Genomic DNA, 26,304 nt, shown 5'->3' with positions numbered 1-26,304 from the left:
GGTGCGTATGTGCGTACCAGTACAGAAAATGAACTAGAGGCATCAAAAAATAGCTGTCACGCCAAGCTGAGGTACAGCATCACACTAAACACAGAGGTCTCAGGTTTTTGGAAACCAGAATTTACTTCCATATCAGATTTTCTAAATAAACTTGTTATAAACCTTCACAAGAACTTTCCTCAAAGAGCCTCTGTACAGATTGATATATATTCCTCATACACCAAGGCTGTGTTTCTACTAAGCCAAATAAACATCTGGACAAAAACTTTAATCATTTCATTGTTTCCAAGCGCCTGGATGTTTGAGGGTAATAAGACATCTAGACCCTGACTGGGATTTTGGTCTTTATCAGATACAACTGCAAAGAGAAATCCAGCTGAAGCTTCAAAAACCATATTACTTGTAGTGCTTTGAAGCTCAGGGAAGTCAAATGACATGCCTAATGTCACAGAGCTGGCAGGAGGTTGGGCAGGGTTTAAGCCCTGGTCTGTCTGATACGATATTCGAGCCTATATTCCTTCCATCACATCAACTGCCTCAACAATGCCTTATTTAGAAGATTCTGAAGCACAGAATAACTAGCCTTTCAGTATTTACAACCTTGCCAGTTTATTTGAAGAAAATAATATGAGTAGAAAAGACATTAAGTGTCTTGCCCTGAACTCTGCATGTAAACAAAGACTGGTAACATTGCCTTAAAGCAGAAATTCACATGCATTTCCACAGAGTGGAGACATGCTTAACAATTGTTCCAGAATGCTACAACTAGAAGGAGCATTAGGTGCCATCTGGGCTACCTCTCCTGATGCTGAGGGTAAATTTCTTTTTCTTTCTTTTCTTTTGTTTTTTTTTTTACTACTCATTTATATATTTTTATTCGGAAATGTTTATAACAGTACAAGGAAACAATTTTGGAGACTCTAAATGTCATCAGTTATCATTAGTTTATTATAAAAGAGAGGGATGGAAATTATTTACATGATGAAAGATTTCAGAACTTCAGTGGAACGGGCAGCTTCACGTTGATGCCATTTCAATAGTGACTTATTTCAGTCTATGTACTTTCCAAGAATGTCACCGTCTCTAAATAAGAAATAATCCTTGTCATCTAGAACTACTTTGGTGCCTCCATATTCTGGGAGAAGAACTTTATCTCCAACTTTCACGCTAACTGGTTGAATCTCTCCACCCTTTCCTTTAGAACCCGATCCAACAGCGACTACGGTTGCTTGAAATACTTTTCCTTGAGATTTTGCTGGAAGCATAATGCCTCCTTTGGTTACAGTTTCAGCTGCACTCCTTTCAACCAATACTCGATTCAAAGAGTGGGAGAAACCTTCTAAATGCCTGTCCTGCCATGACTCCCTCCGCCTCAGACTCAAACTCTGCTCTGGCGCACCGCGGCAAGGAGAGACCGCTGAGGGTAAATTTCAACATTAAAAGGAACAAAAAGAAAACCAGACCAAAGTTCTCCAGTTTCAGTAATTGGGTGCTTTGTTTACATTTCTTAACTTTTTATCTACACTTGCTCTAAGTGCTATCGCACATGTTAAAACGTACGCTTGGCAAAGCTGGAACTGAAATGTAAACATTAGTGCTTTTAAGCAAAGGTAAAGGCTCTGGTTTGGATGGTTAAAGAAACCAGAAGTTTCTTCTCACTTGGCTATCACTAAGCTTCATGTTAGAGTGTTTCAATGTCTCCACCTTGTGGACATAATCAACACTACATCAAAATAAATTCACTGGCCATCTTCGTAGAATTAAGACTGGTTTGACAATAAAATAAACTCTTTATTACAGGGCACAGAAACCTCAAAACAAGCCAGAAATTTTTTGGTAGTATGTGAAAATTGGAATTGATAATGATAAATCTGAGTCCACGCTAGATACTAAAATCTTATAAACAATAATACAAGATTGCCGGGCGCGGTTGCTCAAGCCTGTAATCCCAGCACTTTGGGAGGCCGAGGTGGGTGGATCACGAGGTCAAGAGATTGAGACCATCCTGGTCAACATGGTGAAACCCCGTCTCTACTAAAAATACAAAAAATTAGCTGGGCATGGTGGCGCGTGCCTGTAATTCCAGCTGCTCAGGAGGCTGAGGCAGGAGAATTGCCTGAACCCAGGAGGCGGAGGTTGCGGTGAGCCGAGATCGTGCCATTGCACTCCAGCCTGGGTAACAAGAGCAAAACTCCGCCTCAAAACAAACAAACAAACAATAATGCAAGATTAAAGATTAAATTACAGGCAATTCAGTTGTAGTAATAGGTGTATGCTATCGTTTTTCACATTTAGGGAAAACTAGAAAAAGTGATGCTCTAAGTTGACCAGATCATTTAATTTCTCAGTCCATTAACTGCCCCAGCCACTCCAGGTAGCTGAAAGGTGTTGTATTGTAAGGTGTTGGGGCTCAAAAACACTACAAAGTAAAGGCTCCGGAAGCAAAAGTTTTTCTTTGACCTTCTCCTGCTCTCTGGTCCCTCAATCCTATTTCCCCTAAGGTCAGCCACAGAAACTAGAATCCCTTTGCCCCCAGGTGGGCCATAGAAATCAGAACCCTTTTTTTCCAAGGCCAGCCATAAAACCTACAAATTACTCCAATTTTCCCTCTTCCTTTCTGTGTGAAGCTGGCCATAAATAAATTATCTGGCCTACCTTGTTTGACTGTAGAAACTCCGTTACAGAGAGGGCTCTGCCCCACACCCAGGAGGCAGGAATGCTGCTCGGAAGGGCCAAGAAGAATCTAGACAGACAGGCCTTGCTGGGTTTCCCCACTCCATCTATTAGCATTAGATTTTGCCCAATCATATTTCTACACAGCTGCCCATGCTTTGTAGAACCTAAGCATAAAATTGGACTATTTCCCCTGTATCTTTGGGTATTCATTCTGAAGGCTCCTGTGAGTATACATTAAGTAAATTTATATGTTCTCTCTCTAATAAATCTGCCTTTTGTGAGTTTTCAGTGAACCTTCAGAGGGTGAAAGAGCAATTTTCCCTTTGCCCCTACAAAAGGTTTGACGGCTCCTGTTTCCAAAGATTTCACTACCCAAGATAGTTCTAAAAGTGACAGGCTGAAAACCAAAGCACCTCCAAGCCTCTGTTTTTAATTAAATAAAAGAACACTTCTAGTCACAGAGGTAGAACTGAGGAAAATTAAATTAATTTTGAAATAAACTCTAGTAGTTATACTACTTCAATACAGCAATAAAATGTTGGCAAGATGAAACACAACTACCCTTAAGGGAAATCAGCTCTGGAGCCACTAGCCCTGGGCTCTGCCCCTAACAGCTGCGAGTCCTTGGGCAAGTAATTTAACCTTCCTGGACTTCACTTTGCCCATCTATAAAATGGGGATTATGATATCATCTACCTCAAAGCATTGCTGTGGAGCTAGAACAAGAGAGTATAAAGCACCTAGCACTGCATTTGGCATATAGGAGAGTTTAGCTATTATGTAAATTATAAAAATACTGATTCAGCCATGGGGTTCTTGATCATTATTTTCGTGGAAATGAGTGGCACAATTATTATTTCTGCTTTTCCTTATCTGTAACTTTAATAGCTAGAACATTCAAGGTGGAAAAGATCTTGGAGGAGAACTTCTGGGCAGTTCACATTAACAGATGAAGGAAGAAGTCTCAGGCAAGTGAAATAACTCACTGTACCCAAGTCTGCACGGCAATCTGAGAGGGGTGCAAAAACAAGATGCCAGCCTCATGCTGTAGTCACGGCGGCTCCATCTGAAAGGTCCCTGAGACATCATCTCATCACTCCACTTCACAGATGAGCACTTAGAGGAACAGGGAGGCTGGGTTTGTTCATTCATTTGCTGATTCACATGTTCATTGATTTCACAATAGTTATGAGCTCCTATTGTACACAACACACTGGGGAATCTGTGGTGGACAAGCACGGCAAGTCCTGGCTTTTTGGTGCTTATTGTTGCAAGTTGGAGGTGGGCGGGAGGCAATAAAGGATCAACACACAATCAGGCTCATTTCAAATAGTGATACGCTTCCAAAGCAGCCTGCTAGAGTCGGAGATGCCTAGGGCAGGATGCAGGATGCATACCTATTTCTAATTGCATGGTCAAGGAGGTGTCAGCTGAGCAGCAGGAAGGACCTACCATGCAAAGCTCTGGGAAGCAGAATCCATGCTGAGAAACACAGAGTGCAAGGCCGTGAGGCAGGAAAGAGCTTGACAAGACTGAGGATTAGAAGGGACGGCTGCAGTGGGGAAACAGGTGGGAGAGAGGAAGATGAGACCTAAGAGGCAGGTGCAGACCCAGGGAGGCCATCTAACCTGCAAGGATTCCATCCTCAGTGCAAGGTTTGGTTTAAAGGACTGACATGACATGGTTTGTTCTCAAGTGTCACTTTGGTGCTTGTGAGTTACTGGCCAAGCCTGGACTACCCAGGCCTTCAGACTCACAGCCCAGCAGCGTTTCCCTTCATGACACACAGCCTTTGATATAGACAGCAGAAACTCAGGCGGGCAGTTGACCTTCTCCGGAAGACTCAAATAGAACCCTGCAAAAGAGCAGCCAGGCGGCCCTAGGTACTTACCCGCTTGTAATGTCATCGGTCCGGATGTTCTTGCTCAGAACGTCCCCGTCACTCATGTAGCCGGGGGCGTCTATGCTGATGCCTTCCAGGTCTATCTCATCTCCTGCCTTGTCTGAGACGTCCACATGGCAGATGCTGCTGCCCCGAGAGGCCAGTTGCCTTCTTAGAGGGGCAGAGTACACGTAGCGACCTGACTCAGTGTTGATGAACCGGCTGGCGTTGGCTCGAGGGGGGTACCCATTGCCCATCGAGGGGGCATCTCCTGCTTGGAGCCGAGGGCTGGACTGGCCCAGTCTCCAGGACAGAGGCGTGGGCCTCCCTGTCAAGCTGAGTATGCTACGGCCACTCATCTCGGTGGTGACATTAGTGTCAAATGTGGTTTCCAATGTGCTAGAAACATAAAACCAACCTGATTAGACTCAAAGGTATCTTGTATCCTTCATAGTTTATATGCTCTTTAGTTACTTAGAATTATGAAATAATCCTCATATGCAAAACAGGATAAAACAACCGGCCCCCATGAACCACCTGGTTTGTTTCCTCTGTTCAAAATGAAACAGGAAAGCTGCACATCTACATAACATTCTGAAAAGCCTAGCGGAGACTTGCCCTGCTAAAACATGGTACAAGAAACGAATGACTCTAAATAACCTCAACTATTAGAATTTTCTTTCCGATCCAGGAAAGAAAATGCCAGAGAATGCTGAACTGATTAGGATGGGGCATGAAGGCTGCTGCTTACCCATTCATTCTAGGATGTCGCATGACAGCCCTTTTTTGCTAAGGGTGGGATTCTCCACCCACCAGGAGTTCCTAATACCACATTTTATATCCTTAGCGTCCTCCCACCTAAGCAGTGGAGACAGCCCTAATTTTCTGACCCTCTGAGGTTCATTTCCACCAGACTTTTGCTTTTCTCATATTTCATCCAAAAATCCTGGAAAGATTGGTAAATGCCTGGGCTTGAGTTCCCTCTTCAATCAAGTTACATGGACCAGAATCTGCCAAGAGATTGAGCTCATTCTTGATGCCAAAGGATGAACTCAGTCTCTTGGCAGAATCTGTCTTCCCCGTCTCCAGTGCTGCACATTCTTGCAGCCGGGTCAAGACTATCATCTGCACTTCTACAGGAAAACTGGAATTTCCTCACTGAGCAGAGTGAGTGAGATTCTTCCCTGCAGAAGAAACCACTGAAGTCTAATTAGCATCCCACCATGAAACTGCTATGCCAATATCGAGTCAGTGCCAGTGACAATGGTGGAAAGACAGATGTTTCACACCTAATGGAAGAGTCACAAGATCCAATATCTGACACCCCGTCATTCAGATACCTAAAGGTTTAAGAGGGTACCACCTCCAAACCCCTGAGTTTACTCTCCTCTGAAAGAGCCAACTTGGTTCCTTAAGCTGTTTTTGTTTTCCTCTGATCTTGGAAAGACCCTTTGTTTTGGGCCTCTGTCCTACTGGGGATGGAACCCACAGTGGTTAACCCCAATCTGCCAAAACTGCTGACAGTGGGGCGGCCCTGTGGGTTCCGTGCCGTAGTCACGTATTGGAGAAACTGAAATTGGAGAAGCAAAGGAGACTCCCAGGAGCTCAGCAGGGACAACGAAGACTTTCCTTGATTTCCACAAACTATAAAACCTCCTCCTGCCCAAAAATCACAGCCCAGGGTTGCAACCTCTTCAACTTCTTGTTCAACAATGGAAGCACCTGACAAATGTTTCCAGTGTCATCCTAGATTTCATCCAACTAGATCAGAGTTTAAACACGATCATTAGTTTTTATAAATATTTCCTTACGTGTTTTATGCATGTACATGACTAACAATATTACAGAGGGCTGCATAGTCAGAAGACTGGGCAAGAATTCAAGTTATTCAGTTTATCACACAGGCCAAATATAGTTCACCTGCTCATTTCAACAGCACCAGATAGTTTTAGAAAATGCAAGTAAAGTGAAATTTAAATAGAGGTAGTCTACAGTGTCCTCTGCTGAATGGATTTAGCAACCTTCTGCTTTTGGGAAAAATCTGTCTGTGCTAATTTTTGTTTCCTATAACTCTTCTGCATGTTTTATGGCATTCTTTGTGAATTCCAGCACATTTGGAAAGCAAGACTATTGATCCATTATAACCAAATCACTTTGCTAGTGGTATGAACAGACACAGGAGAAGTACTGAAAAGTAAGATACCAGCTAGTTAAGTAATTCACGCTTTAGATACCTGTGTGTAACCTGAGTTCCCCTTAAACTGGACATGGTTTCCTCCAAATTCTGCCGCAGATCAGCGATGTTCTTCACTGTCCGCAGCCGCCGAGCCTCAGGATCTTCCCCTGGAAAGAGGAGGGTTAAGACTAGTTAAATTCTCTGGCCGACCATGAGCTTCCTAAGAGCAGCATCCATGTCTGCGACAATAACTGTGTTCCATGCTCAGCACGTGGCTTGCTATGGGTGCTTAATAAGGATTTGAGAATGAATGAATGATTGAATGGATGCCCAAAGGAAGTATGAAGTCGAAGGAGATTCTTCTTTCAGCTGCCTCCTTAAAGGTGAAGTGTAGTGGGTGGGAAAAGCCAAGTGCCTAGTCTGAGATGTAAACACATTTTCCCCAGTGTCTCCAACAGAGACATGCTCAGGTTAGGTCTGAGCAGGGAGTCATTTTCTGCCCCCCAACCCAAAAAAGAGTGAGGCATTTTGTTTTCTATCAGTGATATATGCAGCTATCTTAGGCCCTACTTTTCAAGCATAGCTTGCAGTAGCTAGAAGATCTGCACCTGTTAATCAAAAATTTTTTTTTTTGAGATAGAGTCTTACTCTGTCATCTAGGATGGAGCACAGTGGTACGATCTCAGCTCACTGCAACCTCTACCTCCTGGGTTCAGGCAATTCTCCTGCCTCAGCCTCCAGAGTAGCTGGGATTATAGGCACCTGCCACCACACCTGGCTAATTTTTTTTAATTTTTTGTACAAATGGGGTTTTACCATGTTGCCCAGGTGGTCTCAAACTCCTGACCTCAGGTGATCTGCCCATTTCAGCCTCCCAAAATGCTGGGATTACAGGTGTGAGCCACCATACCTGGCCTAATTCCATTTCTTTCAGCCTTACAAAAAGGAGAAGGGCAATAACTATAATAATGATGAACAGAATTAATAGGGCACTAGGCAGCTAAGAAATGTCATAGAATTAGCTTTTCTTCTGAAATAGATAACAACTTTCTTAGGTTGTTCTTGGTATGGTAGTGCCTGGAGGCTGGGATGGATATGCCCATGATTTCACGGAGGAAATTTACTTGAAAATGCAAGTGCTTTCGATCCCCTCCTTCCCCCTTTTAACCCAAAGAAATTTGGAAGGCATTTTTCTCTTACCTGAACAGTGGTCAAACTTGTACTTCCCACCCAGTGTTTTAAAATACATACATATGTATGTGTTTTTAAACAAAAGCAAAGATGAATATCTGTTGTACTTTCCCTTAATGATCTTGGAGGAATGTCATTGCATCTACTTTCTGGACCATCAGTAAAATCTTTTACTGACAGTTTGGCCACATTTTATGTATACAAGGCTGCTAAAAACATACCGATTCTTAGGTTAGCTTTATAACCTTTAGAAAACATTGATTATGAAGCTAAGTCTAGGCACAGGTTTTCAAATTACCTCAATTGGTTACCTTAACCACACACACAAAATATAATAACTATATTTGCTTATCCATCATGCTACTAATGACCTATTTGCTGGTCTTAACCCTCCATTAGAAATTCAACTATTTTATTTTATTTTATAGAACAGGCTCTTGCTGTGTTGCTCAGGCTGGAGTGCAGTGCTATGATCCTAACTCAATGCAGCCTCAAACTCCTGGGCTCAACTGATCCTCCCACCTTGGCCTCCCATGTAGCTAGGGCTACAGGCATGTACCGCCATGCCTGGCTAATTTGTTTTCTTGCTATGTTGCCCAGGCTAGTCTCAAACTCCTGGCCTCAAATGATCTTCTCACCTTGGCCTCCCAAAGTGCTAAGATTACAGGTATAGCCACTGCATCCAGCCAGAAAGTCAAAGATCTTTGAGATAGGGATGGTTTCACCTTTCCTTTTGGCAACCCCCACACAATTTATAGATGCCTAAGAAATATTCATTACCCAACGCAGGTTTGGTCAGTGTGGGGTTGTAGGAAAAGCATGGACCTCGCATTTCCACAGATAAATATTTGCAATGTGGCAGTGCTGCTTTTTAGCCACCTGACCCTGGACAAGTCACTTATCCTCTTTGGATCTCATTTGTAAAATGGACATAAAACCCCTCTGCTAGAAGTGTTACTGAGAGAGTCAGATGACATGGCACATAGCACAAAATGAGTGCTCAGTGACTACGAGTGCCCTGTTTCCCTCTTGTGGGTACTGCTGACAAATATTTGCTCCCTTCCAGGGCTCTACACTACATCAGATCCCAAGGGTACTGTAGAAACACAAAACAGTGGCCCACTGACATGCTTAGGTGAGCACATTCTGAACTGCCAATTATGCCTCCTTGGACAATGGCCTGAATGTATGACTTATTAACTCATAGCCTGAACACAATAAAAACACAATCGAGCTCCATTGGAAACAGCAGGGCACATTCAGCTCATATATATGGAGAGGTCTTAAAAATTTAGTGTCCACCTGTAGTGATCTGGACTTTGCCAAGGACAGCTCTACCTCAAGCGACTAGCCCTGACTGGGAGAGCATCACATGGTGAGCAAATATGACTGGGTTTGGAGGATATCAAGGTGTTACAAAGGGGCCGTGAAGAACATCCAGGATTTTTACTTGGAAGTAAAGAACTTAAGGGATATGTTACTACATGGAAAAGAATAAAAACTGTCTGGGGCTTCAGAAAGCTGAATTATAGTCAGTGACTGGAAATATAAGAATAAAGAACTCCATTAACTGTTGAAGCCATCAACAACAACAAATAAAGGGCTGCCTTATGAGGGAACAACATTTTATCCAAGAAATATTGGAGCAGAGGCTGAAAGATGAGTCATCAGTAAGCTAAAGAAGGAATTCATGAGCTGGATGATAAGCAGGTGTGTGTCGTTCCTTCAAATTCTATCATCCAAATGCATTTCTCAACTATAATGCTCGGCACATGACCATACACTGTAGGAAAACTTGGCCATTTGCATAAGCAAGGGGAAGAACTAAGCGATTGATCAAATAGTTAAGTGTCCATTTCTAATTAGTCCTGCCATTCACTGTCATTTCAAAGGACTGGCTGTGGGTAAGTTAAATTCAGCCTCATGCTATTTATTATTCAGTGTCTCCATAAAAAAATTCAGCATAGTCACACATGTGATTTCTACTGCTTGAATGTAAAGACGTGTCACCCTGATAAAGAATTTCCATTAGTGACCAATCCCATTTGATTGGATACCAAAGAGTGCGTAGCCAAACACTACTGGCTGCACAGGTCTGTTCCCCAAGGCTGACTGACAGCATCTCAGGCTTTCTGAGCTCTTAAGGCCTGGTACAGTGGAGATACGGAGAGAAAAAGAGAAACTGGGGGAAGATCACATACTCCAGTCTGTCACTCTGAAATCTAGGTACTATTTGGAATATTCTCTGGCTGCTGTTTTTGCTTTTCAAATGCGGATTTTGCTGAGAATCAACATTTGACAGAAATCCACACCACTCCACGGGCCACACATCTGAACCATGTTGAGATCTGAAGCTTTGGCCTTGCTCTTTTGATCTCCGCACATCAGAACACAATCTGGAATGTGCGTGGAGACCAGAGAAGCCATCTGAACTCCACACGCTCCTCATTGCTGGTCCTTTTCTTGTGCTATCCATGTACTCATATGCAAGGGAGCTACGAACACTGAAGAGAAGGAAACAAAATCAATCCCAAATGTGGGACCCGGATCATTCTAAGACGGATTGTTTACAAATGGCTTGAAGAATCTCGGCACCATCACTGTGCGCAGCCAGTGGAACTAGAAGGAGATAGATCTCCCAGATCCTCCGAAATTAATCCTTAGGGCTAATGGCAAGATGGGTAAGATTCAATCACTGGGCTGCAGACAAACTCCACAGCTGCAATGTGGCTATGAAAATGGTGTAGTCAGGGCTACATAGTTTAATGAATTAAACATGGATTTGGTTTTTAGCTCAACTCTGGAAGTGGTGAGATATGAGGAGAGTGACAGAGCCACTAATAAATCCATGGCTTACACTCGCTTCCCTGACTAGAAGTTGCTGGAGCCGGGAACACAGAGTTGGGGAATGGGGAAAAGAGAGAAGATGGAAGCTTGGAATCTGCTGTAGGAAGAATTCTAATTCAGTGTGACTTTTCTTCTTTAAATTAAAAATGTGACAGTAAAACATCAATAAATAAATGCTTGTGGAATCCACTATACAACAACTGTGGGTTTTAGACCATCAGACAGTATCATGTCCCTGTAATTATCATTGTCTAGGATACATTTAAATAAAATTTAGATTTTCGTTTTTGGTAAAAGAAGCATGTTACAATTTTTTCCCTCCCAATTCATGTAGGACTCTAAGAACACATTTTAAATCAGTGCTTCTACACAGGAACGAAATCCACTATTATGGAATTTCAATTCTTGTTGAAAAGCAACTTTATCTGAAGAGTACACAAGAAGATTCAAAGTTAAGTAACAGTGCAGTCCAGAGTCCCTACATGAATAAAACTGACTATATGTTAAAAATAGGATTTGCACACTGGTAAGAGACTTGTTTACAATTCTGGGGAGAAGGGAAGAAACTGTAAGAGGGAGAGAAAAGGGAAGAAAAAGAATAAGGAAAATAGTAGGAAAAGAAAGAACATTTGTTTAGCTTAACAGTCAATGCAACCATAATGCAACTTTTAATCAAGCTGGGTTCACGCCATTCCAGCAGGTATTGCATGGGTGGCCTCATCACCAACAGACAGAAGTTTCTGGGGCTCCATACTCACCAGTGAGTTCTTCCAGAGCAGGCTGTCCAGTCTTGGTGAAGTGGCTGGGCTCCATGCTCACACCTGTTGAGCTTGACTCGGCAGTAACATTCCCTTCAGTGTCTGTCTGAGACCTTCACATACAAACCAAAGCAGACACGCTTGTCATGACAGGCAACTACCCCATCTGGACCACTGTGGTCTACCATAGCCCTCACCACCACCTCCTGCACAAGAAGCTTCAGAACAGAGCAGACCAGTGGACTGAGGTGAAATAATTCATGAGCCTTATGTAGAGAAATGTCCTAAGAACAGAGAAAGTTACTAAACTGTGAAGATAATCTTTTCATTGTCCAAATGGAGGGGCTGCAGTCCCTCACTGGGAAATGCTTCTCTGAATCTCCCTCAGGGTGTTAGGTCTAGCCAGACACATGCTGGAGGGTACTGGGTGGTTTGAGTAATTTAACCTATGCCAAAGAACAACTTCTAAGAAACCAGCAACACCAAAAAGTCAAACATAAAGATGACTCTATTAACAGCATCCCCACCCCAAAATCCTCCTGACATGGCTCTCTCTATGAAGGTGGCCATAAAACCAGTCGGAAGTGGGTGCCAAGCAGGTGTGTTTGCCCTCCAGGTCTCTGATTCAGAGCTTAGCTCTTCTGACATGAAAGGTCTCATTGATCATTATTACAACACTTGACTGAAATCTGTACTTCCCCAAACCCTCTCCATGCCCTTATTTGTCAAGCAAATTGAAGCAATGGCTTTGTGCAGTGTTTTCATGTCACAGCTACCTCTGCTCATTCAGGCATGGCATGCAAATGTATAATTACACTCAGATGCATGACCCTGCATATAACATTATTAACGCACTGGCATCCTGAGCTAATTCAACCAATTGCACTACCTGTGAAGGAAATGTTTGCCGAGACTGAGAGTGGACGAGGGGGAATGTGTACTGATAAACCTCGAGTCATCCAACTGTTCTTCCCTCCTTTGTTCTTCCCACCGAGGCCATCATTCTCAACTGTGTTATCTTTACCTTTAAAGGATTTCACAATCCCTGTGCTCCTTTTATCCCCAGCCAGGGTCCAAGCCCTCATCGTCTCTGTTGAGGCCTTATGAGCACTTTGAAATAGGTACCTCACACCTGGAGGTTACAAATGGCAGCCAGGTGTGGAAATCAGCCCGATTTATTGCTACTGGTCTGCATAATATTTTAAAAGTTTTAAAATTAGCTCAATATTTTAAAATTGGGATATTTCACAATAAATATCTGGAATTCTGCCTTCGTCCATAAAAACAAAGTCTGGGAAAGACTGAGGATTTGTTCGTGTAGAGCGCCATCTGCTGGTGCTAAGTGGTGGCTGCATCCTCTAAAGAGGTATGGCTCTCTCTGCCGCAGCCCCGCTCACCCTGAGCCACCCATCTAGATGACCATTTAGGTGCCCATTAGGCATCTGCATCCATAATCTCCATTCTACACTCTTCCTAAGTCTGGACTACTCCTCACACAATTCTTCGTTGATTTTTGTAATATCGATGTGATGACAACCCTGTCTTCAGTGGTTTCCATTATCTACGAAATAAGGTCTAAACTCCTTATTGTGGTAGATGATGGCCAAATTCTTCCTTTATTTCCAGCCCCATCTCCTGCCTTTCTGACCCTTTACATACAGCTCTACTATGCTCCACCTACATGTGCCTTCTCTCCACATGCCTTTAAAAACTTTATCTTTGTAGTAACTGCAAGCTCTCTGCCTAAAGGCTCTTCTCCTTCCTTAGCTGGCTCCTAATCTGTCTTTAAGATGCAGCTTCCATGTCATCTTCGCCTGGGAGCCTTTCTTGACTCCTTGCCAGCTGATCTTCCCACCTCTTTTGTGTTCCTATAGCACTCTCTTTATTCTCCTGTTGGCTAAAATGTGACCTAATAAGTAAATCTGTCCTCAACTAGATTGAGAGCTCTCCAGAGGCAAAGGTCAGTTCAAGTTCATAAGCTGCACAGGCAACACAAGAAGGGCGTATTGACTGGATAAATAAGTGCTTAAGTCTCAGAAGATGCTAGGGACTAGAAGGAGCATTAGACTTGGAAGTCTAAATATTCAGCTAGCTCCAGGTCTAAGATCTATAACTTGGTAGCCATGCAAATTTGAGTTAAGTCACTTCCCCTCTTTGAATCTCAGCATCCTCATCTGTACAATGGGGATAATAATGGCAGCCTCCTTGGGTTCTGTAAATATCAAAGGTGTTGTGATGCACAACTCTCAGTAAACTATAAAGTAATAGTTACATATGAATTGATAAATAGAATTCATTCTGGGTGATTTTTTAAAAAATGACCCATCTTCCCTTTACTCCTTGGTAACAACTGTAACAGGGAGAAGTTTTGGAGGAAGCAATTGTAATTTATATATAGTGAACCACAAGCTTGAGGGAGAGAATTTTAGAGCAGAAAGGGAAAATAAACCATTTTATAGAATCTAATCTAATGCAATCTTCCTACTTTCCAGATGAAGACAATGAAGATAAAGTGATTTAGAGTCAAGACTAGTGGTTAAGAGCCTAGTCTCACTAGTTAGACAGACTTGGGTTTTTTTTTTTTTTTTTAAACAGAGTCTTGCTCTGTTGCCCAGGCTGGAGTGCAATGGTGCATTTATGGCTCACTGAAACCTCTGCTTCCCAGGTTCAAGTGATTCTCATGCCTCAGCCTCCCAAATAGTTGGGACAACAGGCATAGTCCACCTTGCCAGGCTAATTTTTGTATTTTTAGTAGAGATAGCATTTCCCCATATTGGTCAGGCTGGTCTTGAACTCCTAACCTCAAGTGATATGCCCGCCTTGACCTCCCAAAATGATGGCATTTCAGGCATGAGCCACCATGCTCAGCCCACATTTGGTTTTAAATGTGAGCTCTTCTAGTCTAGTTCTTGGAGCAAGTTGCTTAATTACCCGAGGTGCAGGAAGAACAAAATGAGCTAAGATGTGGAAGTCCTTAGCGGAGTCTCTTCCTGCACTCAATCAACAGCTGTTCCTGCAGCCAGTGCCCAAGACCTCAGGGGGCATCAAGGGCTGACAAAGGACAGGCCCAGGTGTCCTGATTCCTATCCTGGTGCTCTTCTTTCCAGCGTCACTTCCCAGACTCCACTAAAGATGAAGGCACCTCAAAGGGGCCAGAGGGACGTTACCCAGAGTGGGCAGTAACGTAAAAATGGGGCCAGTCAGATACACATCCTAGACGTTTTCCTCTTCCTCCTCTTTTTCAGACATTTGCTCTTTATCGTTAAGACTTTTTCTTCTGATAGAAAATCTTGAAATAAAAAAAGGTTATGTGTTTTATAAACTTTCAAATGATTATAGCGAACAACCACAAAGGAATGAGATTGATGGTGATCAAAGGCTGTCATATTTTAATTTTGAAAATGCAAATTGAGAGTCTGTGAATCTTGAATATGTATTACCTCATGACTAATAATGCTATTGGAATTACAGAAATTTCATGTGGAGCTATTCAGTTGCCTTCACAGTTCAGAGAACAATTGTATTAAAAGCTGTGCATGTAGACCAGCTGAGTCATTATCTAAGCCCTGGGGCTCTTCTCAGGACTGTTAGCTGAGCTGATGACTTGATTCAATAAAACGAGAACTTCTCCCAATTAAAAAGATCTGTATGACCCTCACTGAAGGGGAATGTGAGCAGAAGAAAAGGCAGAAGGGCAATGCCTGACATTCCTTTGCTGTCCTGGTGCTGGCTGGCTTTCCTTTGAAAGCACATAAGCTAGTCCCTCCACCAGCTACTGGCAGGAACTGTAACAGAGCCCACTAGAACACAACTCAGGAGGAAAGAGGGAATATTGAATTCTTTGGGGAATCATACAAACATAGCAAGCTGAAAGTCTGGGCATGCAGCTCTGCACCTGAACAGGCATGTAAATGCACGAATATATGTGCCTTTGCATTTTATGTATGACTAGCGTCCATACTTCCATGTTACTTTTAATGTGTGTCCACACATATGGCTGTATGAGTGTGTGTACAGTTGTGCATCTGTATGCACTTGAGTTAAAACTGTAAAATAAGTGTCTAGAATGTGACACTCGATCATTAATCCTCTTTTGTGTGTACAAGTATTAGTTATTCAATTGTGTAGTGTGGCCAAATGCACTGCTCACCTCCAGCACAGAATTGAGTTGGTTAATGTCAGTGAAAGCTCTGGGAATTAATAAGAATGTCAAGGGCAGGGGCTGGGGAGCTTCCATCTGCCGGCAGTGGACTCATCCATGTGTGTGACCTGGCCTCCGGAGTCTGCATGCCTCATTCAGTAAGGGGTGTGGTACAGCCTGAGCAACAAGCGATATCGATGACTAGAATCACACAGAACAGAAGCACCTGGCTCCACACAGTCTCCCATGGTCTTGAGGATGCGCCATCAAAGAGACAGGGGTTCAGGGGGACAGATAAGGACAGAAGGATCCATCCATCACCACAAATGCCCAGGCTTATCTCCTCAGAACATGAGCTCTTCTGTTCTCCCAGAACTGGCCCCTCCCCTACCATTACTCTTCTCCCCCATGTCCCTCTCCCTTCTGAAAGCCCCAGCAAACAGCAGGGACTGTGAGGATCTCGATGTGCAAGGCAATCCCTGCTATAAGAAATCTTAGTTATTGAGCCAGGTGTTTATTTTTGTGGGTTTTTTTTTTCAAGGTATGTTGGGATGTGTTAGGACTAATGCCGGAGCCTGTCAGGTGACACAAAACCATCCCCACTCTCACATTCGGGCCTTCACGCTTCTACTCAGGCAAGTTGCTGCTACAAGGCCTGGGGTTCCCACATGCCTACACACCCTGGGATCAGCTTACATTTTACTTCCCTTCTTCAGCTTTCTCTGTCCCTCCCTGACCTGTGCTGTATGAACTGCTCCCTGGAGTCCAATGTGTCTGCCTCTCTTAGGAGCTTATCCCATGCTTTCTTAGCTATTGGCTTAAATATTCCTGGAGCACAGCCTAGCTCCTGTCCTCACAGAGCCAGAATACACTAAAAGGCTCTTTTACCCAATGTCCCAGGCAGCACAGGTGGGTGGCAACTCCTACCTGTACAGGAAAGGTGCGACCGTGGCAGTGTTGGGATGGTTGTATTGCTGCTGGGGCTGAGGTAGCTGAACACTGACAGTATTGCTTCCTGTGGTCTGGGTGGTCCCGACAGACCCACTGACGGTCTGGCTGCTGATGCTGTGGTTCAGGGTGGTCCCTCCCAGGCCTTTTCCTTCTGAGGATGCCAGGCTAGAAGAGGAACTGGAGTGTCTGCCGTCCAGCTGGGGCTTCTGCTGGGGAAGCCCTGAGCTCAGCTTCCCACTCCGGCTCCGCTCCCCTTCCTTGGAAGGTGCTGGGGCACTTGGGGATTTCCCAGGCATGCTCTTCATTCCTGGTTTTGGTATTCCACTGTGGGAAGGGGCCACGGGCTCCTTCTTGGCACTGTTGAGCTTCCCCCCTTTGGGAATGAAGCTGGCGATCTTGGAGGACTTTTTTGGCATCTCGGGCATGGCTGTTCCACTGGGATCTTCTTTTGGCTCTTCCTTGAGGTCCAGCCTCTCCGTCACAGAGGCTCTCTTGGCAAGGTCCTTGCTTTTCTCCTTATCCTTCTCCCGCTGTTGTTTCTCCTTCTCTTTCTCATTGCCTTTTGGAGAACTCTTCTTGTTGGTCAGCGCCCGGCTAAAAGTCCTCTGGGCAATGCCCTTGAGTGCAATCTTGGGGCTGCTGGAAACAGGGCCCATGGTGGTGAGCATGCGACCGGTGGCCTCCAGCTCCTCGCTCTCTTCGAAACTGGGCAGAGTCTCCAGTCGCTCACAGCTTGTGTCCCGGGACCCCGGGCCCTCACCTGCCTTTGAGCCCCCTTTACTGTTGAAAAGTTTCAGCTTTTCCAGCATGGACTTCTGATTGTTGGGGGCCGGTTTCATGGCTTCAGGTGTGGGCCTGGGGGCCTCAGGCCCAGCAGGCTTGATGGAGAGCATGGATACCGTGGCACTGTGCTTCACGCTGAGGGATTTGCTGCGCCAAGGCTTGGTGGCTGCGCTGGGCTGCGGGATGGCCGAGGAGGTGCTACAATTAGTAGGGGTGGAGCTGCTGCTGCTCTCCAAGGGAGCAGGTGCATTGTCGCTCATTCCGGGGTGGGAGGAGGCTGAGCTTGCCAATGGCTCTGCAGAGACAGAAGAGAGGAGACCTGAATCACACCTTTTGACCTGCACTGAAGACCAGGGAGGGTCAGCCACAGCCACACAACCAGTCACTCCCAACCCAAATGCTGTATAGGTCCATTGCCCGCTTTGTGGATGATCTGTTGTTAAGTTTGAATTACTGGCTTGACTTCCTCCTGCTTTCCATCCTGCGCAGTTCACATCCCCCTGACCCCATCACTTTTGGTGGCATGTGCCATGCAAACGCATGCTGATCTTAACAGATTTCAACAGATACCTATGGCAATAACATAGCCAGTTCAGGAAAGAGCAGGAAATACCTACCACTTTGAATTATTCATCCCATAGCCCATTTCCCCACTATGGGAAAGAATAAAGAATTATCCAACTTTAAGCAAACAATGTAGCAGAGACATTAAAATACAACATTTACAAAAATAGAAAAGGAGGAGAAACCATGTAGAATCTTTAAAAAAGAATAATTACACACAAAAGTTGTTAAAGCCTGTTAAAACATCTAAGTTTTTCCTATGCTGGCAGTTTTAAAAAGTTGCAAACAGCTGGGCGTGGTGGCTCACACATGTAATCTCAGCACTTTGGAAGGCTGAGGTGGCCGATCACCTGAGGTCAGGAGTTCAAGACCAGCCTTGCCAACATGGTGAAACCCAGTCTCTACTAAAAATATAAAAATTAGCTGGGCATGGTGGCGTAAACTTGTAGTCTCAGCTATTCAGGAGGCTGAGGCAGGAGAAGTGCCTGAACCTGGGAGGCGGAGGGTGCAGTGAGCCAAGATCATGCCCCTGCACTCCAGCCTGGGCAAAAAGAGTGAAACTCTGTCTCAAGGAAAAAAAAAAAAAAGAATTGAAAACATGATTCAGGCTGGACTTAAAAACAAAACAAAAAGGTTTTTATTTCCTTTTTTTTTTTCTGCTTTAAAATGTAATCTATGCACATGGCTTCACTGTGGGCAAGAAAACACACAGGTTATCTCAAAGACAAGGCTTCCCCTTGGCGCTCAGCGAGTGTTTCCCTGGCCAGACACTTTTCTCAGAAAAGCCTCAAAATATTTCCAAACTAGAGTCAGAATTGTTCTAGTGAGGGCAGGCTCCAAACTAAGAGTTCGGCTAGTCACCAAGGCGGCCAATGTCACAGAAACGGAAAGTGCAGCACACTTTTTCTATAGTTAGTGCTCAGGATGATGTAGCCTATCTCCCAAGCAAGGGAAGCTGTTGGAGAGAAAGTGCCAGGCAAGGCACGTCTCCACTGGGCCCCGTGCCCGCGCCCACCCACACCCCATGCCCAGTGTGCGCAGCAGACAGGATACACCCCTTCAGCCCCCCAGAACGCACCTCTGCATCTGAAAAGTCCCAATGACATGACTTACCTAGCAGCAGCCACTTTCTCCCACAATGAGTCCCTAGGAAAAATTCTCCAGTCGGAGAGGCTGCCCTTCCAATTGTCACAAGTGTTTTCGGTTAAACTGCTCATGTTTCTAATTAACTTTTGTCATCTACAACTACTCCAGTGCCCAGAAGCCTGACTGGATTAACGGCTGCAGCTTCTGCTGTTTTTTTTTTTCTTTAATACCTATGTTCCACTGCCTTCTAGCAACAGAATAAATGGTATATAGAGCAGCTTTTTATGATTTAAAAATCAACGGCCGCTGAAGCCAAGTGAAGGCAGCCCCTGTGTGGGGCGTGAGCACCGCGCCGTGAGAGCTGCACAGTAGAGGAACTGCTTCCTTTCACTCTCAGCTGCTTGGGGAAGCCACAGCTCCAGGGTGATCCAAAGCAGACCTCCCAATGTTTTAAAACACATATATCTTCCTGACTTACTGGGGATTTGGGTTTGGAGGGAGGGTGCCTCACAATCCTCCCTAACAAAACTCAAGGGGTGTTACTGGATCTTTTCCTGGGGAGAGTCAGAGACTGGCTTGGAATCAGGCTCATAGAACCCACCCACATTGCTGGGCCGTTGGAAGGTTGCTACAGGCTTGATGCTGCCCCTTGGCGATCTCCTGGGTGTCAGGAGGCTCAGTGCTCAGTCAGCACGTTGTGAAAAGGGGGTTCCTGCCTCTATTTTAAGAGTGAGGAAGCTAAGACTTAGGTAGGGCAAAAAATGATCCTAAATTACACAGCTAGAAAGGCAGAGATCTGGGATTTGAACTCAGGTCTCCTGACACGATATCACAGCTACCTTCGTTGATGAAGAATACACCTAAACAGCCACTTAAACAACAGAGCACTTTTAGGAACTGCCCTTTCTACTACCTTACATATGTTCATGACATCCATGGTGGAGTACAAACTAACCCTGTCATTCTACTACCTTATGTATGTTCATGACATCCATGGTGGAGTACAAACTAACCCTGTCATTCTACTACCTTATGTATGTTCATGACATCCATGGTGGAGTACAAACTAACCCTGCCATTCTACTACCTTATGTATGTTCATGACATCCATGGTGGAGTACAAACTAAACCTGCCATTTCAAAGGAAGCAGCCTACATCACAGAGGATGGCTCTTTGGCTGAAATAATAATGAGCCCGCCAATCCTGAGTACCATTCCTCTTAGGAAAACTGCCTTTCCCTATACCTGAACTCAGATCTGGGGCAGACATGAAGTTTTCATTCATTCATTCATTCATTCATTCATTCAATATATCCATTCATATCTATCTATTCATTCGTTGAGCTCCTACTATGTCAGATACTGTTTTAGGTACTTGGGATCCATCTATGACAAAACACAAATCTCTGCCTTCATGGAGTTTACATTTCAGCAAGAAGCAGATAATAAATTTAATTAAATAAATAATATTATTTGTTAAAAATTAGTGCTAAAGAAAAGGAAGGGGTATTAGGGGGCAGGTTGCAACAGTGTCCTTATAGGAACTACCAGATCATGTTCAAAGGTATGTTCCTCTTTCCTCAAGACGTTTTAGACACAGTTCCCATGTGTGCATGGATTGATGCGACCCTGTTGCTTGGAACTACTCTGAGGCTTGCTCAGAAATGGATGTCTCTACTACCATTTCTATCCATTTCTATGTTTGTTTGATTGTTTGTTTGTTTTTAACACTAAAAATCATAGCTAGAAATTAACCAAATAAGTAACTAATAACTGACCCAGAAGAAAACAGATACCTGGCTTGTCTTGGTGAAATGGCCATCTGAGACCTTCAGTCCTAGTTTATATCATACAGCATTTTCCCCTACTGGGTACTCGCTTGGATTCTGCCCATAATCTCTTCCATGAAATGATTATGGAGGGCCAGCTACTTTATACAATGCTCTGGGAACACAGAGTTGAATAAAGCTCCTGCCCCCTAGGAACTCACTGTCTTAGGGTGCAATGGACCTCAAAACAAACCATGAACACAGAGTAAAAAGTGGTAGAGGGCTCTGTGAGGTGCCATGAGGACCAGAGGATTAGTAGGCCACTAATTCTCCCTGAAGAGTTTGGGAAAGCTTCCTGGAGGAAGTAATCCTTGTATTATCCCATGGTGCTTCTGCTTTAGGTCAGTTTGTTATTCCCCTGGTCCAGAATTTCCTCCAGGACAGAAACTCCCCTCCCTAACTCATCTTTGTGTCCTAAAGCCTGCTGGAGCATAAAGATACTTAGTAAATGGCTTCTGAATTACTGGTTGGTATTTTTGACATTTACAAGTCACATTTAAGGCAACAGAGATGTAGGATTTGTGATGAGTCTTTAGGGTTTTATTAAAACTCTTTAGCCTAAACTCAGGAAAAAATTCAGACTAAAACACAGAGAATCAGAATGTCTATGTGGTATTTAGTCTGCGCTCCCCTGGTTATTAAGTCATGGGGGCTACTCATTAGTTACAAAATGTAGCACTTGGGTATCACTCTGAATTTGGGTTCTAGAGCAGAAGTCTTGAGTGGGGCTAGACAGAGGGCACTAGGGCACCTGAGGACCAGGCCATCAACATTCTATACTCATGTCACAGCCAGAAGTCCCCTATGTAGTAAAGGAGACGTCATGTCACGAGTGGTCTTATACAAAGTAACTTGATACATTTCTATCATTCTTAGGCTATCACACCAGTGACCTCAGAGCTTGGATGAGTGGCTGTTACAGGCCTGTTCCTCTCTTGTCTATTTCTTTTTCTTTTTCTTTTTTTTTGAGATAGAGTCTCACTCTGTCACCCAGGCTGGAGTGCAGGGGTTGATCTCGGCTCACTATAACCTCCACTTCCTGGGCACAAGTGATTGATTCTCCAGCTTCAGCTTCCTGAGTAACTGGAATTACAGGCAAGTGCCACCAACACCCAGCCAATTTTTGTGTATATGTGTGTGGGTTTTTTTTGGTAGAGCTGGGGTTTCACCATGTTGCTCAGGCTGGTCTCGAACTCCTGAGCTCAAGGGATCCACCCACCTCAACCTCCCAAAGTGCTGGGATTACAGGTGTGAGCCACCACGCCTGGCCGCCTTTGTCCATTTCTAACCCTCGGGTCCCATGACTCCAAGCATGAAGCTCCCCAGGCTTCTCAGATAGTGAGTTAAAGAAAGGGGAGGTGCGGATGAGTAGGCTGGACCTCAGACTTTGTTCTCAGCTCGTGGCGTGATCTTAGGTATGCCATTTTGCTTCTCTTGGCTTTAGTTGCCCCATTTGTTAGAAAAAGGATGAGCTGTTTCTCTAGTGTTCTTATAGCTTTGTTTCTATTCAAATCTGGGCAAGTCTCTGAGAGGCTCTCTGAGGCTGGGTGATGTCCAATCTTGATGGAGAAAACTGGCTGGGTCAAGGTATGGTCAACCTTAGATAAGCTGCTTGTGAATTCATTGCTAGTATCCTATGAAAATCAGTTTGGGGGAAGGAAGGTGGGACGAGTTCTTCAAAATGAAAAGCACTTCTCTCCCTGATAACTAATAGCTCTGGTTATTTTCCTTAAGTATATGAAACTTTGTTAAAGCAAAGAAACCTAAGGGGGAAAAACGAAAGCATAAAAGAACGTTTTGAATGTCTGTATCCCCCAAATGATAGTATGTGGGCCAGAAGTGGATGAGGTTGTTTCGAATGGCACATGAGTATTTTTATATTTTAAAAGTCATATATTTATTTTATTGGTTATTAGATATATTAGAAATATATGATAAAATTATAAGTGGCCATATATAAATTAACACGTCCATGGATATTAAATGAAGATTTTAAAATTTGAGCTAGTTTAAGGAAAATATGGAATAAAAAACACAAGTGGCTCACAGATTTGGCAAAAATCATGCAGAAGTTTTGTGAAAGACTAAAGTGGGAGAAACACTGTTACATTAAATCAAGATATACTTATATTGAATCTGTTCTTTGGAGAAATGTAACCAACCAAATACAAATCAAACCAGACGGCTCAAATGAGGATTAGGTTCAAAATGAACCTGAAATGGTTAGTTTTTAGAGCTTTATATATTTATATGCATTTGTCTAGCATGTGACATTTTGCCAGTTCTGGCAACATGACCAGATCTTGTTGAGCCAAAGATAATTTTAAAATAGTAGCTGTGACAATTTTTGACCACATAGTAAAAACATGGCAAGAATGATATATTGCCATTCAATTAACAGCCACTTATCCACATGTTAAACTGAAAAATATCAAGATATACTCTTACTATGTACAATAAACTCTGAGACATGCTACCCTAGTCTGTTCTAAAACGCTGACTGCAGAGCCCTTAAACGGGTCCTTTTTTTGTTTTTGTTTGAGATGGACTCTGTTGTCCGGGCTGAAGTGCAATGGCGCAGTCTTGGCTCACTACAACCTCTGCCTCCCGGGTTTAAGCAATTCTCTGCCTCAGCCTCCCCAGTAGCTGGGATTACAGGCACATGCCACAACACGCAGCTAAGTTTTTGTATCTTTAGTAGAGAAGGGGTTTCACATCTTAGCCAGGCTGGTCTTGAGCTCCTGACCTCATGGTCCACCTGCCTAGGCCTTCCAACGTGCTGGGATTACAGGCGTGAAACACCATGCCTTAATTATTATTGTCTTTTTTTAGATGTAATCTTGCTCTCTTGCCCAGGCTGGAGTACACTGGTGCGATCTCAGTTCACTGTTGAACCACAGACAGATGCCACCACACCTGGCTATTTTATTTTGAGACAGACTTTCACTTTTGTCACCCAGGCTGGAGTGCAGTGGCGCGATCTCAGCTCACTGCAATCTCCACGTCCTGGATTCAGGCAATTCTCCTGCCTCAGCCTCCCAAGTGGCTGGGATTACAGGTGCTCATCACCATGCCCAGCTAATTTTTGTATTTTTAGTGGCACGGGGTTTTACCATGTTGGCCAGGCTGGTCTGAAACTCCTGACTTCAGGTCATCTGCCTGCCTTGGCCTCCCAAAGTGGTGGGATTACAGGTGTGCGCCACTGCGCCTGGCCCTTAAACAGGTCTTATGACCCACTAGTGGGTTGTGCCCTGCAGTTGGAACATCTCAGTTCTAAAAGACCAGCTTACAAGGTTGGCCCACCACCAACTGACAAACCACTGCAAGAAGGAAAAGTCTCATTTGAAACACTGCAGACAGGATGCCTTTGAAAAAAAAGGAATTTTTTTTTTCTTGGAGTTTAAAGAAAGCATTAAGCCTCCGGTGGGGAGGGAAAAAGTTTGGTTTGGTTTTTCTGGCAACCAGCCTTAACTTTCCCTGACAGGAACCAAAATGCTCTCTAAATGAAAATACTGTTTAAAGCAGATAAATAAAGCATTTCTTCCTCTCTCCTTCAGTGAGGGCAGACACTGGCCCCAGGTCTCTCCTATCCCCAGTTTTTCAGTTAAGGAGACGTTGGTGGTCTGGTCCTGGTGCCAACAGGCACTCAGGGAGAGTATCCTGTTGATCCCAGCTCCTGTCACTGCTACTGTGATTTTAAAAATCTGCCCTGGGGAGGTTTCTGACCTAAATCATCTCTCCAAGTCAGGAGAACAGGCCTGATAATTGGGCGTGGGAAAATGTTTGCAATTTCCTATAATTTGTCAAGGTGTCAATCTTGAGTATTCAAACTGGTTAGTATAATTGAAATAAGTTTTTTTTTTTTTTTTTTTTTTAAAGTCCAGCCACATGATCTAGGAATTGTTTTCAGAGTCCCCTGCTCAGTTCTTGATAACCTGGTAGCCACCAGACCACAGAGGGGCAGGTGAACCTGTCTCAATCCACTTAGAGGCTCTGCAGGGTTCTTGGAGCCTGTCTGGAACAGCCTTCTCAGCAGCACTACTGTGTCAATGTCTAATACTAAGGAAACAGCTTAAAGACAGTCTTCTCTCCAGCTCCTTCTCGGAGAGTATCCCTGGAGGTACAGAGAGAAATAAAGAAGGAAAATGGAGTATGAGGACAAACAAGGAATGGAGACAGGAAAGTGAAAGGGCATGGAGGGAAAGGGAGCTGGGCTTTGGATCCACATGCTCCAAGAATCTTATTGTGTCTGCAATTCCATAGGCTTCTAGAAAGTTCAAGCTAGAATAAGGATGAAGATCCACATAATCAAATGTTTTTTAAAGGTTGTTTTGTTAATGCAATCTGTATCAAATTCTAGTGACTTTTTTTTTTTTTCCAGAAATAGAAAAATCTATTCTAAAATTCACTGGAATTTCAAGGGACCCAAACAATCAAAACAACCTTGAAAAAGAACAAAGTTGGAGGCCTCATACTTTCTGATTTCAAAACCTACTACAAAGCTAAAGTAATAAAAAAAAAAAAAGTGTGGTACTATCATAAAGACAGTCATATGGACCAGTGGACTAGACTAGATAGATCAGAAATAAACCTTTGCATATATGGTCAGATGATTTTTGGTAAAATTTCCACAACTATTTAATAGGGGAAAGAATAGTCTTTTTAATAAATGGTGGTGCAAAAACCAGATATTCTCATGGAAAAAACCCGAAGTTGGATTCTTTTTCTTTTTTGGAGATGGAGTCTTACTCTGTTGCCCAGGCTAGAGTGCAGTGGTGCAATCTCAGCTCATTGCAACCTCCACCCTCTGGGTTCAAGCAATTCTCCTGCCTCAGCCTCCCACAAAGTGGGATTATAGGCAGCACCACCATGCTCAGCTAATTTTTGTGTTTTTAGTAAAGACGAGGTTTCACCCTATTGGCCAGGCTGGTCTCGAACTCCTGACCTTGTGATCCACCCACCTAGGTCTCCCAAAGTGCTGGGATTACAGGCCAAAGCCGCCATGGCTGGCCTGGATTCTTACCTTAATACCATATGCAAAAATTAACTCACAATGGATCTAAGACCTAAACATAAAAGCTAAAACTATAAAACTCCTAAAGGAAAACATAGGGCAAATGGCTCATGACTTTGGATTTAGCAATAATTTACTGGATATGACACCAAAAACACAGGCAACAAAGAAAAAAATAGTTTGATTCATGGAGATTAAAAACTTCTGTGCATCAAAGGACACTATCAGTAGAGTAAAAAGGCAACCTACAGGATGGGATGAGATATTTATAAATCATGTATCTGGTAAGTGACTGACATCCAAATATGTAAAGAACTCTTGCATCTCAACAAAAACAAATAACCTCATTTTAAAATGGGCAAAAACTTGAATATTTCTCAAAAGAAGATATATAAATGGCCAATAA

General features: G+C 43.7%; 1 protein-coding gene and 1 pseudogene across 14 annotated transcripts in view; both read right to left on the bottom strand.

Moving 5' to 3' along the window:
• NAV2 (neuron navigator 2) overlaps positions 1-26,304 on the bottom strand; it is a 768,760-nt gene that overhangs the window by 172,053 nt on the left and 570,403 nt on the right. For all 14 annotated transcript variants that reach the window (XR_013523354.1, XM_035264232.3, XM_078340757.1 and 11 more), the window contains 4 exons: positions 16,599-17,700; positions 11,531-11,643; positions 6,793-6,901; positions 4,568-4,957 (listed from right to left, as the gene is read on the bottom strand). Coding sequence is in view for 13 of the 14 variants with exons in the window: in XM_035264232.3 (XP_035120123.1) it covers positions 4,568-4,957; positions 6,793-6,901; positions 11,531-11,643; positions 16,599-17,700 (1,714 nt within the window). In the remaining variant the exon portion in view is untranslated. The remainder of the gene's footprint in view (positions 1-4,567; positions 4,958-6,792; positions 6,902-11,530; positions 11,644-16,598; positions 17,701-26,304) is intronic.
• Positions 916-1,585, bottom strand: LOC144578139 (10 kDa heat shock protein, mitochondrial pseudogene; annotated as a pseudogene).

This window comes from Callithrix jacchus, chromosome 10 (assembly GCF_049354715.1).
Source record: "Callithrix jacchus isolate 240 chromosome 10, calJac240_pri, whole genome shotgun sequence".
In the NCBI taxonomy this organism is placed as follows: Eukaryota; Metazoa; Chordata; class Mammalia; order Primates; family Cebidae; genus Callithrix; species Callithrix jacchus.
The sequence above is the reverse complement of the archived record's forward strand: the minus strand, read 5'-3'. Positions and strand labels throughout refer to the sequence as shown.